The 19,299-nt window shown below is 32.7% G+C and overlaps 1 protein-coding gene across 6 annotated transcripts in view; it reads left to right on the forward strand.

The window, feature by feature from the left end:
• The window catches only part of LOC132428589 (sodium channel protein type 1 subunit alpha), a 93,648-nt gene that overhangs the window by 57,519 nt on the left and 16,830 nt on the right, over positions 1-19,299 (forward strand). For all 6 annotated transcript variants that reach the window (XM_060016649.1, XM_060016650.1, XM_060016652.1 and 3 more), the window contains exons 17-20: positions 6,052-6,172; positions 7,966-8,120; positions 9,879-10,052; positions 13,809-13,931. In XM_060016649.1, the coding sequence (XP_059872632.1) occupies positions 6,052-6,172; positions 7,966-8,120; positions 9,879-10,052; positions 13,809-13,931 (573 nt within the window). The remainder of the gene's footprint in view (positions 1-6,051; positions 6,173-7,965; positions 8,121-9,878; positions 10,053-13,808; positions 13,932-19,299) is intronic.

Raw genomic sequence — 19,299 nt, forward strand, 5'->3', positions numbered from 1 at the left:
ATTTTTTGCTTCTAATTCATTTGCAATCACAATAATTTTCTCTTGGCCCATTATGTGATGAGAGGTTATAATACCTCCTTTGTTCCTTTATAGCTAATCATCTATATAAAAATTCACTTTTGACATACTTTAAAGCAGAATTCAGAGTATATCAGAGCTGTATTTCTTCACCTTTACCCCTACCTTAGGCAAGTGTTTGAATGACAGTAGATTTCACAATTAATAAGAAAATTTTATATTAAATGTGAATAATCCACCAAAGATTGTCGTTCCAATGTAAAGCTCGATGAAGAAATCATCTGAGTTGTAGGGATGATATGGGAATTAATGAGTTAATATTTGACTTTTCTAACTGCTCTGTGGAAATGCTAAATCTCACTACAGAGTCTGTTCCTTTGATATCATATTGTTGCCTTGCTGAGAGTTTTTAATAGAAGTCATTTTAATTTTTAATATGCTTAGTGTACACTAGAAATATTTACTAATGCACAGTGTATACAATGAAATATTAATACTAATATTTTTAAGGTTGTTGGCATCTCAACTGTATGATTTAAGATATATATCTTAAATATATATGTTAATATATATATATAACAGTAAAATTTCCACCTTTAATATAGTATATGCCTAGCTTTTAAAATATGTATTTTTTCAGAAATAAAAAATACATATGTGTATACATATATATATATATATATACACACACATATTCTGTATCCTTTTGACCCTTAAATTCCAGATTTTTTTTTTTTTTTTTTTTTTTTTTAGCGGTACACGGGCCTCTCACTACTGTGGCCTCTGCCGTTGCGGAGCACAGGCTCCGGATGCGCAGGCTCAGCGGCCATGGCTCACGGGCTTAGCCGCTCCGCGGCATGTGGGATCTTCCCGTACCAGGGCACGAACCCCCGTCCCCTGCATCGGCAGGCGGACTCTCAACCACTGCGCCACCAGGGAAGCCCCAGATTTATTTTTAACATATTTTTTTATCACATTATAAATTGAACTTCTAGTAAACACTATAAATAAGCTCATTGTAACAAACCAAGTCTAAAATAAAAGCATAAACATCCTATGATCAAGTCAGAGAACAACAACAAAAAAACCCATTTAATCACTTACTCAAAGAAATATTGTGGAGTGTACTATTTGCTTTGTTTTGCTTCACCCTCAAGGTCAAAATCATTTACTATAGTACAGAACATTTTTAAAAAGCATGAAATGTTGCATAAATCCATTGAGGAGGAAAAATGCTCTTCCCATCAGGGTTGCAGTTATTAAGTGGTTATTGAATGCCCTGATGTACAAGGCAAAGTGGATGCTTCAGATACGCTGTGGTTCCCGCATTCTCTCTGCTCACTTATTGTCAGCCTGCCAAAAATACATGGACAATATAAGTCCTTACAGAAATTGAGCTATTGAGAGTTACATGGAAAATATACATATTTTTAAATGAACTAGCTCATTTGGAAATTAGTAAATTAAAGGTTGATTAATGGCTTAATAAACATTAAAATGGATATTTAAATAGTCTATTAATCTCAAAGACCATGAGAACCAATTGCTTTATTATGTGAATGGTGAATTTCAAAATAAAATTAAATTTCAATGTAAGAACAAAAAAAGGAAAAATTAATTGTCCTTACTGGTTTTTACATCAATACAAGTACTTTTTTGAGAATGTTTTAGTTTTGCTGTTATCCAATTTATTTAGTATTTTATCTGAATTCTTATCTCATGTGCTAATATAGAGATGGACTCTTTCCATACATCTAAAAATTCTTCCCTTTTTGAGTAATAGTGTTATTACTCCAACCAAATAAAGAACTCAGAACCGCATCATCTTTGATTTCAACAATGAGAAATATAAGAATACATTGATAAAAGTATATTGGTTGTGAGAGTTTTAATACCATTCTTTTAGTCTGTGATGAATCAAAGAAAAATTAAATAAGGACATTGATAATTTGAATAATATAAATAGCAAAAATGTTATAAATGTATGTTATCTCAAAAATTATATGTACAGAGAATTCTTATTTTCAGTGGCCCATGGTATTGATATATTTATACAAATTTCAAAGTAAGTCTCAATAAATTCAAACAAGCAGACATTGTAGGGCTATTATACCAATAAATTCAAGATAGAAGATATCATATAGGGTTATTAGCTAATCACAATGCAGTTAAATGAGAAATTAATAATAAAATGATAGAAAAAATATAACCACTTGAAAAATTAAAAATGTCCTCCCAAACAGTAAGAACTTCTTCTTCCAAAATCTATGAAATTGGACCAAGCAGTCACTGAATGTCTTACTATTAACAAGGATGATCAAGAAAGGATGAAAGAACATGACAAAGAACTTAGTTTGAGAAATTAGAAAAGGAACAACAAAACAAAGGGAACATAATAAAGAGAAATTAATGAATTATCAATGTAGCAGATGATATTAGTATAGCACGTGGTTCTTAGGGAAAAAATATCAATAAAACACACAAGCTTTAGTGTTGTCAGCAGAATCCTAAGATGATGCCAATGACTCAATAAGCTAGAGTTCAGTTTGTTAATTTTTTATGTATTTTAATCTATTTGTTTAATACATTTATTATTTAATTTTACTTATTAATGTTCTTTATTTAGCTCATCAGTCAAAACCCTTGTTGCCTCCCGTGCATTGCCTGGGCAAACTTCAGTTCAGTCACTTCTGTATCTGTTTCATTTTGTGTGTTTTTCTTTTCTTTTTCATACTAATTCTATTTATTTACATTATGTATGGACTTATAGAAAAAACACTAACTTTTTTCTCTGGTTAGCATAATTTATCTAGAGTATATTAACTGGCCTGAGCCTACTTGCCTGTGGTTTGGTCTTTCTAACATTCACTTGTCATTTTATCTGATGTCAGTATGACAAAGGTGGGGCAAGTTTCCCTCGCTAGTGTAAGAATCAGGGTCTATCAAGGGGGTCAGCGAGGATGTGGTTTACCAGGCTTCTTTTGCAAAATGTTGCTTTAGGGAGGTATTTAAACCGGATATGAATACTAACTTTAAAACTCGAACCTGTAATCATGTCCCATTCCTGAAATGTATACAAACTCCTACCAATCCCAAACATTAAACTGCTTCATTTTGAAAATTGATACATACTTAAATTAAAATGTGCCTTTGGGCCTCTTGTTCCAGTCTGGGTTCATTGTTTGCGGTTCTGCATCATCACTTTAGCATGAGCCACACCTGTAATTCATCATCTATGAGTCCAGTTTAGGTTTTTCAAAGAGGACAAAGATTTTAAAGAACCTTATAAGGCAACCTGAATTTAGCATCCTTCCAGAAATTTATATCCCAAATACACCCCCCCCCGTTTTTTGGCCACGCCCATGGCATGCGGGATCTTAGCTCCCCAAACAGGGATTGAACCTGTGCCCCCCACTAGACCACCAGGGAAGTCCCAATACCCCTTTTTAAAAATAATTATTCACACCTAATTTTACAATAAGTTTTTTTTAGTGTGTTTGTATATGTATGAGAGATTTGTCTTTATTTAGTTTATGCAATGATTTCAACTTAGTTTTTATGAATACAATAAATAACTTTGTTTTCAAACTCATTTTATCAAATTATGCAAGAGTAAATTCTGTAATTAAATTAATTTACAATAGTACAGGTTGATTTGAACACAAACATAACTTATTTTTGATAAGTACACAACTCACCAGGTGGAAGAAGAGATGTACAGGTGTACTAGAGTGTAGCCCACCTCCTGAGAAAATATCAGCACACCACTGGCATCAGTCATTGTGTTCTACAGAGAAAATGCCAAGCATCATTAGCTTGGTAAGTCAGTTAGTATGGAGGTGGGATAAATAAAAAGAAGTACGCGCCGAAAGAATTGTGCCGATAAAGTGTTGAAGATGAGAGCGTAATTATTCTTCTTCCACAAAAAGCCACTATAAGCAAAAGCCAGAGAACATTAAGAAGTTCACCTTGACTAAAGGACAGCTTCTGTGAAAGATAGATTTGGGAAATTTGGTTAGAAAGCTAAGTTGGAGACAGAAATTTCATTTGGTAGTGATATCTGAAACAGAGGTATCATTCATTCACCAAATATTTATTGGGCATGTAGCATAATTCAGGTTTTGTGTTCCACAAAGGTCTAGAATTAGGTGAGGCGAGAATAAGGATGAACTTATTATTTATAGCTGTCCAAAAAAAAGTGACAGTAGTCAACAGAGAGTTCATAAGAATTTGGAAGATGAAATTGAGAGAAGAGTTATTTCAAAGGTAGAATTAAATGACTTTACTGTCAATATTTGAAATAAATAAGACAAGGAGGTTTGAGTCTAGGTGCTGAAAGAATGATATTGCGAAGAATCGGAATCAGGAACTTGGTTTAAAAAGTAGGTTTAGGATAGAAAAAAAGAAAAAAAAAGACATCTTTAATTAAGAGCATGCTGAATTGAAGTGACACTAGGCATACTTCTACTTTCCTGCCATAGTCCAGGCAGATCATGGAATATAATTACATTGCTTAAGATGTGTTTGGAAATTAATTTGTAAACATCTAGAATATCACTTGTCTATACCTGGGAACTTTCCAGGAGCACATCTTCCAACTGACTACTAATAATGGGCATTTAATCATCTTTTATATCCTTTTAAAATTTCCAAAATGTAGATTGATTCCCAGCTGTATGCATTAAAGGGAAAATATGCTTAGAAGTAGAGTAACTGGTAACATATTACAAAGTTGGGTTATAAGACAAGAATAGATAATTTTAAAGAATATTCTTAAGAATAAAGTTGGATATATTGGCGACAGCTCTCATCTGGAGAAAGTCTGACCCAGTAAGACCTGGAGTAACTATACATAAAAAAAAGGTATCAATTTATTTTATCATCATCTAGGCAAGCCACATCAGGGGAGGATATTTAGGGAGGCAATAAGTAGACATAAATTAATTTTATGTTATTTTAGGTTCACATCAGTACTCACAGTTGCTAACTGAAAACTGAAATCTGGGTTATCAATAATATTTAGTAATGGATACAAAGTTTGATAAGGAGCCTGATATCTAGCACTATGTGTGAAGAACTGTGATAAGCAAAAGCTGGATTTGTTCAGAAATTTTAAAGACTTTTCAAGCAGTCTTTTTTTTTTAAAAAAAATTTCTCTGTGAGTTAAAGTAATATTATACCAAAATGTTTTATTATTGCTTGTGCTTAAGTTACTATTACGACATTTGCTTTATAACAAGTATATAATTCGTTTGGCATAATTACTGTAAACAAAGATTAAATAGAACTCATGTCTACACATATCCAAAAGTTAGTTTTTTGCATCTGATGAATTAATTTTCATGAAGACACTGAATATATGTATTATGTAAAATTCCATTATTGGTTTATGTTATAAACAAGGTGCCTTTGTTTTTGTGTTTCACTTCAAGATTGAATGGTAGATTCTCTTCATCTGTTAGACTCATCTTGATAGTTTTTCTATGGTTTATTTCCGCTTTTAAATTGATGGAAGAATTATAAGCATGTGAATACACTGTTTCTTTTATTTCAGAAACAGCGTGGTTGCACAGAAGTCAGAGCATGGGCTTTGGGCTCAGCAATAATTCTCTCAAATCTTGGCTTTCTCACTTGTTGGTTATATGACATTAGACAAGTTACTTAACCTGTCTAAACCTTAATTTTATCATTTGTAAAGTGATAATGATTATCACTAACTTCCCCTCTCCCACCCCTCCCTCTGGGGCTTCTCTAATTCATAGGACAGTGGTTTGCTTAGTACATGTTTTTGATGGCCGTTTGAAACTTCATAACATAGCAGTCTGACTTCATACATTGCAAATTATGGTAAAGGAGTTACCATAGATGATTTCCTTATTTCCCCTTCTTATTCATTCTTTCTTTTTAATCTTAAAATCTCTTCATTTCAAGGAGAATCCAGAATCAGTTCATTGTACTAATCCTTCCTTGCTAGGCTATTTCTTAGGTACCAAAATAAAAGTGATTTACTTTTTATGTCCATCTCATGCTCAGAAACTTAATGAAAGCAGTAGCTCATCGGAAGGCAGCACTGTAGACATTGGAGCACCTGCTGAGGAACAGCCTGTAGTGGAACCTGAGGAAACCCTTGAACCTGAAGCCTGTTTCACTGAAGGTAAAGAACATGATCTTCATGTTAATCTTCCCTTTATAGAGTGCATTTTTTTTTTAGCTGTTGATCACCCAAAATGGACCACTCAGAATAGAACTTTGTAGTCAATCTATTTCAATTACCTCTTATATGCCAACAGATTTAAAATCTCATGTTATAGTTTGGTTATATCTGCCCATTATGTGTAAGGGACCATGAACATGGAGAAAAGATATTTTAATGTAATCAAAACTAATGACTAATTTATAATATTTCAAATAAAATGGTGATTTCGCAATAAGTTGGCATCTTAAACACTAGTCAAAATTCTCATACACAAAAGTTACTTTAGAAGTAATTTTTTAGCTATTAAAGTCAAATGAGTTGCAAATGCTCAGATGTATTTTTTTAACAAAATCATTATTTTCCAATGCTTGCTGGGTGAAACAGGAAATAAGCACTGCCCAATACCTGATCCCTGCACAGTATCTAGTTTAGCCTGGCACAATATGGACAATAAGTCTAAGAGCTTTGTTTTCTCCATGATTAGTATTTCCCATGGTCTGAGTTTCTTGGGAATTTGAGTTTTGAAGGTATGAATATATTTGCATATTCTCTATTTTGTGATTTTTTTCCTCATAGGCCTGATATATATTTTCTGCCTCTTTTCCTGTATAAATTATACACATCACTCAAAGTCCTCAGAACTACCTTCATCCGACCATGGTGGAAAAAACTTCTTATTCCTCTGAACAGCTATAAATAAAGATATTCTTTAATTCACCTGATAACTAATCATGTATTATCTTATGAGGGATCTTCTCTTTCTCATTTGAACTGTTATATATATCTTTACTGGCTTTCTTCCTTCCTTCCCTTCTTTCCCTTCCCCTCCTTTCTCCCTTTTCTTCAAGCATACCTGATTTTTTTTTTTGACTTGAGGCAGGGTTCTTTTGTTTATATCTGTTTTTAAAAACCAGATTGTAGGTTTCCTGGGGGCAAGTCCACGTTCTGTACCTTTTTACATTTTTTCTCTTTTTCTTTTTTTTTAATATCCTCCATGGTGATTACAAAGGTGCTCACAAATTTCTCTTGATTTAATTATTTTTTTAATTTTATTTTTTTATTGGAGTATAGTTGATTTACAATGTTGTGTTAATTTCTGCTGTACAACAAAGTGATTCAGCTTTATATATATACATTCTTTTTTATATTCTTTTCCATTATGGTTCCTGTTGATTTAATTCTTGTTAGAGTGAGTGAAAGCAGTATAGAGAAGGCAACACCAAATCAAAGCAGGACTAGTCAAATCACATTTTAGTGGACTAAATTAATCTTGAAAATTCTATAAGCTCTTCTAGGAGCACCACAAGAGAACCTAAACAGTAATAAACAGCATTGTTGGGTAAGAACTATATTATTACTCTGCATCCTCTTTAAAAGGGACGTTTTCTGCTTATTATTAATTTCACTTTGAAGTCCTTTCCTAGAGTGACTTCAACAAAGTGCAATAGGATGATATAGTACAAGGCAAAGCTACTTAACATGTACTTGTACTTTACAACGTTCTTTCTTGGACAATAGCAGTTGGGTCAGAAAAAACAGGTATTATCCAGGGAACCGTTTAAAGAGGCTGAATAATTTTCACAACTTCACTCTGCTAATAGATGTGCTCTTACTACTCCAGGCTTAGAGAGTTATCCTAGCAAGATAGAGATGGCAGTAGCAATGAGAAGATGAATCCAGGACACGCCAAAGGGTATCATTGAAGCAGCAGAAGTTATTTACCTACTCCTGTTTGAACATTATACTTGCAGGCTGTGTACAAAGATTCAAATGTTGTCAAATTAGTGTGGAGGAAGGGAGAGGAAAACAATGGTGGAACCTGAGAAGAACGTGTTTCCGAATAGTTGAACATAACTGGTTTGAGACCTTCATTGTTTTCATGATTCTCCTTAGTAGTGGTGCTCTGGTGAGTGAATATTAAGCAAACGTGCTATAATGCCAAGTCTTAGAATCACCTAATACTAATGACTTATTAATCCTTTCAGTAGCATTGTTTTATTATCCAATGCATTATTTTTCCTGAACCCTCATTCTACATCCATTTCTGTGGAATCAGCCATCACCTCTGTTTGATAGCCCCCAAACTGTTATCTCCATTTGTGATTTCTTCCTTAAACATATGTGCATCGCTATATCCATCCATACATACACCCATCCACCCATATACCCACCCACCCACCCTTCTACCCATCTCCAGTGCATCTTTAATTACCCCACTTCATTCTTACAGACTATATACAATGTATAACTATGCAGTTCTGGATTTACTTTTATTATGTATACATATACTTCTAACAAGCTATTCATTAATTTTTGCTTATTATTAAGTAACCCCCCAAATTTGTCCCTCTAGTTTATTCATTATAACCAAAGAACATGAGTATTTAATTACTCATATTTTAACAAGAAAGTAAGCATGGCAACTACGGTAAAGTCCTGTGATTGGGTATATATAACTTCTAAGTTCTGATGAATTTTGTTTATGAATGATATTATTATTATCTCTTTATGGACAGTCAAAAAGTACTTAGGAACCACTTCTCTGTCCGTTTTGAATTGGGTCCACTGTTCTTATGCTACTCAGAGAACAATGGATATTGGTAAAAATAAATATTGGGCAGCGTGCCTAAGGGATTATTTAAGGACTGGTTTCTCTCTATATAAAAGTGTTCATCAGAATCAATTTCTATTTATATGAAAATCATTTACAAAAATATAAAGTATAGCATATAGATAGCATTTTAGGAAAATGCTGACACAAATAGACTACTTAAGCCATAAGATAGATGTAGATAGATAGATAGATAGGTAGATAGATAGATAGATAGATAAAGGATGGAAAGATGATAAAACTTGCCTGATTGAAATGCAATTACTTAGGTTTCTTTAACTTAAAAGTGTATAATTCTAACACAGGCCTATATTTTTCTGCATGTCTCTCTGATGAAATAAATTTTATCTACATGGCACTTTAGACAAGAAATAGTTTTTCACCATTTAAATGAATATATACTTAGATATAAAATATCAAATGAGGTTCATATTAGAAGAAGAATACATATTAGAGTCTAAATGAGAAGTAAATTCACCTTACCATCCTTGTCACACCATATCTTTGCTGAGAAATATAAACTATCAACAAAATGAAGGGGACAAAGGGAACAAATGAACTCAACTGTATAGTAAAATTAGGCAATGTGATGATCAATTACAATTTCTGCTTTATGAAAAATATAAGCCTTCACTTTTTATTTCTTCAACCTCCTTTCTATGGCAAAAAATAAAAATTAAAAAAGCCAACAGGAGGAAGCAAAAGATATGAAACAAAAGGAATAAATAACTTCAAGTTAGGGTAGCAGCATCAAGATGTGACATCAAGAACTATTTCCTGAACAAGTCAAACTAATTCATTAGAGTTACGCTTTTACTTCTTCCTTCCAGTTATATCAATAGAGAGCATAACTTTTCTCCTGATTCATTAAAAGATCTTTGAGATAAAGAAAAGACAGCGATAGCTACTCTTCCTCTACCCTCCTCTTCCAATGAAGTGTCATATATATAAAATCAGGAAAAGATATTTATATGTGGTCAGAAAAAATAGCTCATAATAGGTGTAATAGTATAATAGTTTCAGAAAGCTAAAATGCATAACTTTTCTTTATAGGCATTTGAGGATATATATATTGATCAGCGAAAGACGATCAAGACAATGTTGGAGTATGCTGATAAGGTTTTCACTTACATTTTCATTCTGGAAATGCTTCTAAAATGGGTGGCATATGGCTATCAGACATATTTCACCAATGCCTGGTGTTGGCTAGACTTCTTAATTGTTGATGTAAGTATCCTCCTATCTTTATCTTCCATTCAAGGTAATTTGTTTTATCTATAAACTAATTCTAAAATAGTGAATCTTTGATCACTCTGTTATGCTGACAGGATATGCTACTTAGTAGACACTAAACTAATTCACTGAATAATAGTGTAGTTTTTGTAAGAAATAAGCTAATTTAATACTGATTTAGCATGGGGGGATGGGATTTGTGGTGGTTATCTAGAATAAAAAGCTGGGAAAAAACGTATCAGAACTTTGTAGGGAGAGTGGTGAAATAGGGTATGTTGTTTAAATTACTTACGTTGTGAATCAGACAGAATCGAGCTTGAATCCCAGCCCCACCACTGATTGGTTGTGTGCCACTGAGTAACTTACTTGGCTTTTGACTCTGTAAAATGATGATATTAGTGCATACAGAGTTAAAGACATTCAATAAACAGTGATGATGGTGGAAGCTAATGTCAATTTTTAAAAATTCTTTTTCATCTTCTCAAAGTATTTAAAGGATATGTTTAAAGAGTAGATTATATAGATTATAACTCCATTATAGGAAATAAGATGTACGGGGTGTAGTGAAAAACTCTACTTCATTCTGTGATGAGGAGTTTCCCCAGTGTAACTGTAGATTTGCAGCAAGCCCATAATGTACCAACAGCCCTTCACAGAGTTTGTAAACCTAATGATTAATATTTCATCTACCCAAAACAAGTGGCTGCCTTTGAGATTTGTTAAAGGTAAACATCATGTTATATGTTTTAAGTTTGGCATAATTTCAGTTTTAGAAAAGTGTGTTCGAAATATTACAAACTTCATAGGCAACAGTTTTATTACCCAAAGATGATAATCCAGCAGAACTATGCAGATTTCTTATGGAAAGTATTTCTAGAACTAAGGGTCATGCATATACATCATATCTCTTTAATTCTGAAAAAAGGCAAACCCAGGGCTATTTGAAAAGCTTAACAGTGTTACTATGAAATGAGTGAATTGAAAAAAGCCTCAAAAGAGTGATAAGGGGTTCACATCCAACATATACAAACAGCTCATACAACTCAGCATCAAACCAAACAAGCAGCTAAATTTAAAACGGGCAGAACTGAATAGAAATTGTTCCAAGGAGAAAATGCAGATGGCCAATAGGCATATGAAAATATGCTCAACATTGCTAATCATCAGGGAAATGCAAATCAAAACCTCAATGAGGTATCACCTCACACCTTTCAGAATGGCTATCTTCAAAAAGACCACAAATAACAAATATTGGCGAGGATGTAGAGAAAAGGGAACCCTTGTACACTGTTGGTGGGAATATAAATTGGTGCAGCCACTATGAAAAACAGTATGGAGGTTTCTAAAAAAGCTAAAAATAGAATTATCATATGATCCAGAAATTCCACTCCTGGGTATATATCCGGAGAAAGTGAAAACACTAACTTGAAAAGGTACATGCACCCCAATGTTCACAGCAGTATTATTTATAATAATATAAAGATATGGAAGCAACCTAAGTGTCCATCAACAGATGAATAGGGGCTTCCCTGGTGGCGCAGTGGTTGAGAATCTGCCTGCTAATGCAGGGGACACGGGTTCGAGCCCTGGTCTGGGAGGATCCCACATGCCGCAGAGCAACTGGGCCAGTGAGCCACAAATACTGAGCCTGCGCGTCTGGAGGTTGTGCTCCGCAACAAGAGAGGCCGCGATAGTGAAAGGCCTGCGCACCGTGATGAAGAGTGGCCCCCGCTTGCCACAACTAGAGAAAGCCCTCGCACAGAAACGAAGACGCAACACAGCAAAAAAAATTAATTAATTAATTAATAAACTCCTACCCGCAACAGCTTCTGTTAAAAAAAAAAAAAAAAAAAAACAGATGAATGGGTAAAGAAGATATGATAGATATGTGTATATACATATATATATATGTATATATATATATACACAATAGAATGCTACTTAGCCATAGAAAAGAAATTTTCCCATATGCAACAACACAGATGGACCTGAAATAAGTCAGACAGGAAAAGACAAATACTGTATGTTATCACTTATACGTGGAATCTAAGAGTAAAGCAAACTAGTCAATATAACAAAACAGAAACAGACTCACAGATATAGAGAACAAACTAGTGGTTATCAGTGGGGAGAGGGAATGGGGGAGGGGCACAATAGGGGTAGGGGATTAAAAGGTACAAGCTACTATGTATGAAATAAATAAGCTACAGGGATGTATTATACAGCACAGGGAATATAGCCAATATTTATAATAACTTTAAATGGAGTATGATCTATAAAAATTTTGAACTACTATGTTGTACAGCTAAAACTAATATAATATTGTAAATCAAATATACCTCAATACAAAAAAGAAAGAAACCTCAAAAGAATAATTGCTTCAGCATGTCACAAAGAGAAAGTTTCTAATATTTGAGATTTCAAGCATTAGAAGTTATATCATATTTCAACTGCTCATAATTTTTCACACTAGGCTTTAAATCTAAATATAATTTAATCCTTTTGAAAATTCCTGAGCTTTGCTTTTCTCTTTTATGCTTATTCCATGTCTGAATTTTTTAGTGGAAGAATGATGATTTTATTTATTATTACAAGTTGGTTTTTAATAGCCATTTCCGAAATATTTTAGGAAAATAATTCTGAAGGGAATTTTATAGTTTTGCAATAATAATACTTCTATTTTTCACGGTTCTATTTTAATTACTTCATAAGGATCAGCATAGCACTCTAAAAAAAGACAAAAGGAATTATAGCACATCTCAAGTAAACTAAAAAGCATATTAAACATAAGCCAACTTAATACACTTAAACATAGAAAATTTTGCAAAAATAGTATCCAGTGTATTTGGAACTATCCAATACCAGCTATTCTCAAACCAAAGAAATTCTAACTCTGGATACAGAGTTTTGGTCTTTATTTAGAGAATTACACATCTAAAATTTTTATTTCTTAGTTTTAGTTGCATATTTCATGCAAATGAAGTTAGTTTATTTATTTCTTTATTTGGTAAACATTTATTGACTGGCGATTTTGGGCCAAGTACCATGGCAGAAGCTCTAGATTAGTATAAAAATTTTGAGTAAGTTTCATGATGGAATTACTTTTAAGTTACATTATTTACGTAGGAATAAACTTTAGATAAGTGAAAACACAAAGTATTAGCAAGACAACAAAAATTCATCTTCAAAAAATCAACCTCAAAATTAATATGACAGCGCATTAATTTCTGTGGGTATCAATTATAATTAGTTGAAAATACCAACACAGGATAGATATTTCTTGCTTTTTCTGGTACAATAGCAGTTTTTATATTTTATTACTAACCATTGGCAAAGCCCTAAATTCAGCAGCAACTTAATAAAATAAAGGAAGAATAATCAATGACATTTTCCTATACCTGGACTTCTTCCTTTTTAAAATCAATTTTTACTTAGGTTTTCTAACTAACTGAGTAATTACTAAATCACATGACATTTAATTTTTTTATTCAACTAGTTTTTAATTAACATCATGAAAGCTACTTTCTTTGCATGCAACTAAAAATATTTCCTTAAAATTTTAAAAGGTTTACTGAAAATATGTAGCCACTCATCTTCTGAGGAATTATAAACAAAAATTGTAATTACCACAATGTTGTAAATAACTATACTTCAATAAAATAAATTATTTTTAATTGTAATTATTGTATTACATAGTAACTACAAATTGAATGACAATGATTCTATTTATTTACTTTTGTGTGTGTGCAGGTTTCATTGGTCAGTTTAACAGCAAATGCCTTGGGTTACTCAGAACTTGGCGCCATCAAATCTCTCAGGACACTAAGAGCTCTGAGACCTCTAAGAGCCTTATCACGTTTTGAAGGGATGAGGGTAAGGAAAATGAAAGAACCTGAAGTATTGTATAGAGCCAAAATTATTAAAGTAAATTTTAAAAAAGGAAAACTCATGCATGCAAAAGGAATGGCAAATCCTTGCAAATTGCTACTTTTTCCTTTTATCTGTTGCATATTTACTTCTAGGTGATATGCAAGAGAACTTAGGCCTCCCTTGAAATGATATAATATCATTTATCTGCCGTGCTCATTAAAATGACTTTATTTCCTAATCCATTTTGGGAGTTTCCTTACAAACCTGTACACAAAAAAACAGATGCACTATTAAAGCACTATGTGTAATGATGATGATAATAATCAACTAAAGTGAATTCTACATCATGTGCTTCTCATTTGTGGTGGTCTAAGCTGTACTTAATGAGTTTTATTGAAAACAATATGAATCATACATGTGCCTAAATGTAAGTGTAAAGGAAAAAAATTTTTAATTGTCAAAATTGTGTCTGTACAATGCCAAAGTTTGCGTTATTTGAATGTATTCAAGGGTAGATATTAAATATTAACTGAATTTTTAAAGTTTTTTGTTATGTTAATATAGCTTGAATTTATAACTACATTAATCTTCTTAATTTATATAAATAGCAGTCTCACCTTAAAGATTATATATAAATCTACACAATTTTTCATGAAAATGAATTTAAACTTTTATAACATAATAGAAAATATAATTTTGACCCATTACCATAGATGATTCATAAATTAACCATAACTTAACTATCATTTATATGAGTCACAGAAAATTTTATATTACTCCTTTTAAGGAAATATTACAGCATTCCCTATGATTCATAACACATTAAAAAATTTGTCATTGACTTGTTATTTTCCATGTCTTTTTAAAAATATGAAGCATTAATCTATAAGATGTATAACATAAAAATTTAGTTTCTTTGTTTTAATCAAATTTCCTTTTACTAAAACAAAGCTGCTGAACTAAGTGTGATTCCAACAGAAAAATCATTGCTCTTTTGCTGCCTAAGATTTCGTTATGTTTATAGAAACAAAGCTGTATTGCAGACTTGCATTTGCATTTTCTAGTTTGTTGATAGCCTTATGTGTTCTTCTAAAATAAAATTTATTATAAATGTCACCTTTTAAGAACATAAGACTATCTTATGAAATCTTCAATTGAAGACTTCTGCAATTTCCCTAACATATATAAAAAATGTTTCCTCACTAGAAACAATTTAACACAATATAATACGGTCTTATTTTCTTTCTCACAGAGATCCTCAAAGCTTACTAAAATGTTATTGGAAATTCTCTTCAGGATATGTGAAAATTAAGTTTATTTTCCAATTAAAATGTCACTTTTGTTTTAGACTGGTAGTTTCAGTTCTGGAGAAAAATATAATTTTTATACATTCTACTTAAACATTTTTTGATTTTTTTTGAAAACATTTGATTGATTCTGCTGAATCAAAGTAATACGTTCGAAAAGTTTTCGAAATCTGAACAATGCTAAACATTTGGAGCTGTTGTAATTATTTCAAATTTGACCTTTTGGAAGTTTATTATATCCATGAGTCAAATGACCAGATATTTTCATATTTAGCACCTTATTTCCATAACAGCATTGACCCTGTGGGCCTTTAATTTTTACAGAAATAACCTTATCTATAATTTTGATCAATAATGCTTTTTATATTATAAGGAGAGGCTAATTTTTGAAACTTGGAGTTTTCAAAACAAAATCCGTATAGATGCTGATAGGAGATGAACTAATCGTTTAAGTTGTCAGATTTATGAATATGGTCCTTGCCTCTTAATGACAGCATATATACAACCCTAAAATGGCTGATGATTTCAACATGTATTTGGCATTGTAGAGACAAAATAACCTGATTATTGATTCTATTTTTGTTTCTTTGTTTCTGGTATTTGGAATTTTTGACTTTGTAAACAATATAATCATGGATGATGGTGAGGATGGAAATAATAATGATGATTATAATTGGGAAGTTAGCTTTGAATATATTCAGAAACTCTCATTTTATTCTTTTCCCTAGCAGCATAAAATCACAATAGCTATGTGAAAGCGTAAATCAGGCTCATTTTATTTTTGTTTTGTCACTTCTTCAAAGCATGTGCTTTAGTGCAACATTACCAAATAAAGCATGTTGTACAGTGCTTGATAAGAAGTTAGAAAGTAAGAAATAAATTATCATCACTCTGCCCTTTATGTTTTGCATGTTCTATGCACATTTCTGGCTGACAGCTTTGAAACATTTATTGTATTTCAAATTTCCAGTCCAAATTTTCAACTTGTAAAATTGAACTGAGTGAATTGATGTCATGGATAACTTAAGTAAAATAAATTTTGTATTTTTAATTTCCTTGTCTAGGAAATCTTAAATACCTTCTTTTTCAAAAGAACTCAAGCCTTGATTGATAGGTAAACAGACAGAGAGCATCATATACAAAAAGTAACACCAAATGTTCTGTCATATCAGATTTCTAACTAATAACAAACTATATATTTCTATTTTATATAGGATAATCTTGCTCCAACTTGGATGGGGTGGAGCGCTGGTTCCGCCCCTCAGCCCTTTATTATGGGTACTGTATTACCCCTTTTGCTTCCTTTCATCCTTTCACTGTGACTTTGTGTTAGTGGGATGAGGGAGGGCTTGGGAAGGGTACTATCACACCACAGTAAGGAAAATACAGTATTTACATTCTAATCCCCTATTTTCAATTGTCTTAAATTTTCTTTTGAGAAAAATACCTTTTGTGAATTTACGCTCTGTGGATTTGAACCTCAACTGCTGATATCTTTATTAAGTTTCACTCAATATGATTTAGATGTGTGTATACTGAGTTATCCATTTATGGGGAGATTATCTGATTGGTGAGGGTGGGGGACCCTGGTTTAGAATGGTTGCGTGAAGTTTTTAACTTATCAAGATGATGATGCTGTTTGAGGCATTTAAAAGAACACTTGCTATTTTCTACTTTGGTCCGGGGCCTGAAAATTGACATCAAGATACCGGCAGTGGCTTCCTTGCCTGTTGACATGTGTGAGCAGATGCTAGGGTGCAGTATTCCAGGTTTCATAAAACTGGTATTGATTGTGTGATCATTCTCATGCTTTATTAAGTGTAAGTTTATAGGGGTTATTTTTCAAATGTAACAAAGCAAAAATATATTAAGATAGAGTTGAGTAAGCACATGTGATTTGTGTTTTAAATAAAGTAAATATGAAAGGACCCACTTATTTGAATTGTACAGACTACAACACCCACCTAGAAATAAAACATCTTATTATGTGTATTAAGATAGAATTTAATGCATAAACTTACTTCGTAGACTACGTCACTCCCAACTAACCTTTTAGTATCTTAGAAAATATCATAGTGAAAACATAAATAAAAATGAATCTACATTTTGTTTATTCTTAAAGTTTGGGAATAATGTGCAAGGAGGACAGTTTTTATTTTTGAGGGAGAGAAAAAGTTGGAATTTTTGTTTGGATAATTAATGTAACATATCTTTCAAAAATAATTACCGTAATTAAATCCCATAACACAAATGCAGACATTAGATTTAAAAAAGATACTATTACTCTTCTTCATACTTTAAAATGTGTGATTTCTACTTTGCCTACTTTTGATTTTTATTCACATAGTTTTTCAGTATTTTGATTAAAGAAACATTGCAATCCATGAGTAGTATTGATTTGAAGTTCAAAGACAGTTCATTCAGACAAGAGGACATTTCTGCATGTATCAAAATTCCCAACATTAATTTGCATATTTAATTGTCAATCCCTCATTTCATGTTGATTTACTTAAAAAGCAGATAATGAACCAGAAACAGAAAGAGTTTCTGTAGGAGTGAGTTGTGTGCTAGAATACAGAAATTCTATTTTGATGATGTTTTGCAAAACATTTGTGAGAAGCAACCTCTAGTATTAATTCATTAAGATAGTTCCTTTCTTAGAACCTCCTTTTATGCAGCCTGAAACTTCAATTTGTTCTTTCCAACTTGTTTAGTCCAGTTCTGTCTAGTGCCTTCACCACCTGGGAACCAATTACTGCAGTTCCCTAGAGCCAGAAAGGAGTTAATACCCCTCCCTCTGTGCTGAACCAAGGAAGGGCTTGGGGCTCTTGGGAAAAGACAATCCTTTCTCTCATCCTTCATTGCCTAATTTAATGAGATTTTAAATATGAATGGACCTTTGTATAGTAAATCCTTTTATCTTCATAAAAATAAACGTTTTCTCTGGGCCAAATGTATGCCAACCATTGTAAATGTTCCTTGAAAGGCACTGCTGCTTATATCATGAATTACATAGAGTTAATTTTAGTGCAAATCCAATCCCCAGTTTCAAAAGAAACCCCTCAGATTTATTAGCTAACCCCAAATTATTTTGTGTTCAGCTCTTTATTCTCATCCCATATCCAGAAATAGCATTTAAAAATTATATTTTGATCAATAAATGCTAAGCTAACCTTTACTTCATTCATTCATTCAATCACCATTTTTGTAGTCCTGTATTCAAAGCACCTGCTATATTCCTGTATTCAAGGCACTCAAAGCCTTGGAGAATTCACAAATATATTTTTTCATCTTAAATTAAAAAAAAAAAAGGCTACCATCTGTCAAGATTATGGGAATGCCATTCATTAACTCTAACACAGAGCAATCTGGGTACCGGATAAGTACGAGTGACTCTAAGGAAAATTAGTGAGGTCGAGTAGAAGAAGCACTAGATGCCATTTCTAGTCTACATTCTGAACTTAACCTAGCTTAGCTCATTCTTCTCATTTGCCAAATGAGAATGCAGTAGTAAAGTATCTCTATAGTCCTGTCCAGTGCTGGAATTCTGATTTTTGAATTCAAAAGAGGAAACACTCATCTCTCTTTTGGAGGCTAAACTGAGAGGTGAAGTGAGGCTCCATGACAGAAGTGCTGCTTGAACTACAGCTTGTGAGGAGAGTGTTTCAGAAGGGGAGGTAGTGGACACGGAATTTCAAAGGAAAGGGCATCTCAGTTCTCTGGTAATGTTATTAGCACATGGTAATTACATTAGTTGGATTGGCGTGAAGGCTAGGTGGCTAGGGAAGTTAAAACTAGAAATGCAGATTGAGAAGTGATTTGAACATCAAGGTAAGGAAGATGTTTGATAATCAGTGGGAAGCCATTAAATAATTTTAAATGAGAGTCGGAGATGAATTCATCTTATATGAATGAAAGGAAGGAGGAAATTGGAAGACTCTGAAAATGGTACAAGTATGTACTAACAGATGTCAGAACTAGGGTGGCGATCATGAAAATGGAGAAGTGATAGAGGTGAGAAAGGTTTGGAAGAAAAAAGTGTGAGACCTACAGATTGATGGGAA

This window comes from Delphinus delphis, chromosome 7 (assembly GCF_949987515.2).
Source record: "Delphinus delphis chromosome 7, mDelDel1.2, whole genome shotgun sequence".
NCBI lineage: Eukaryota > Metazoa > Chordata > Mammalia > Artiodactyla > Delphinidae > Delphinus > Delphinus delphis.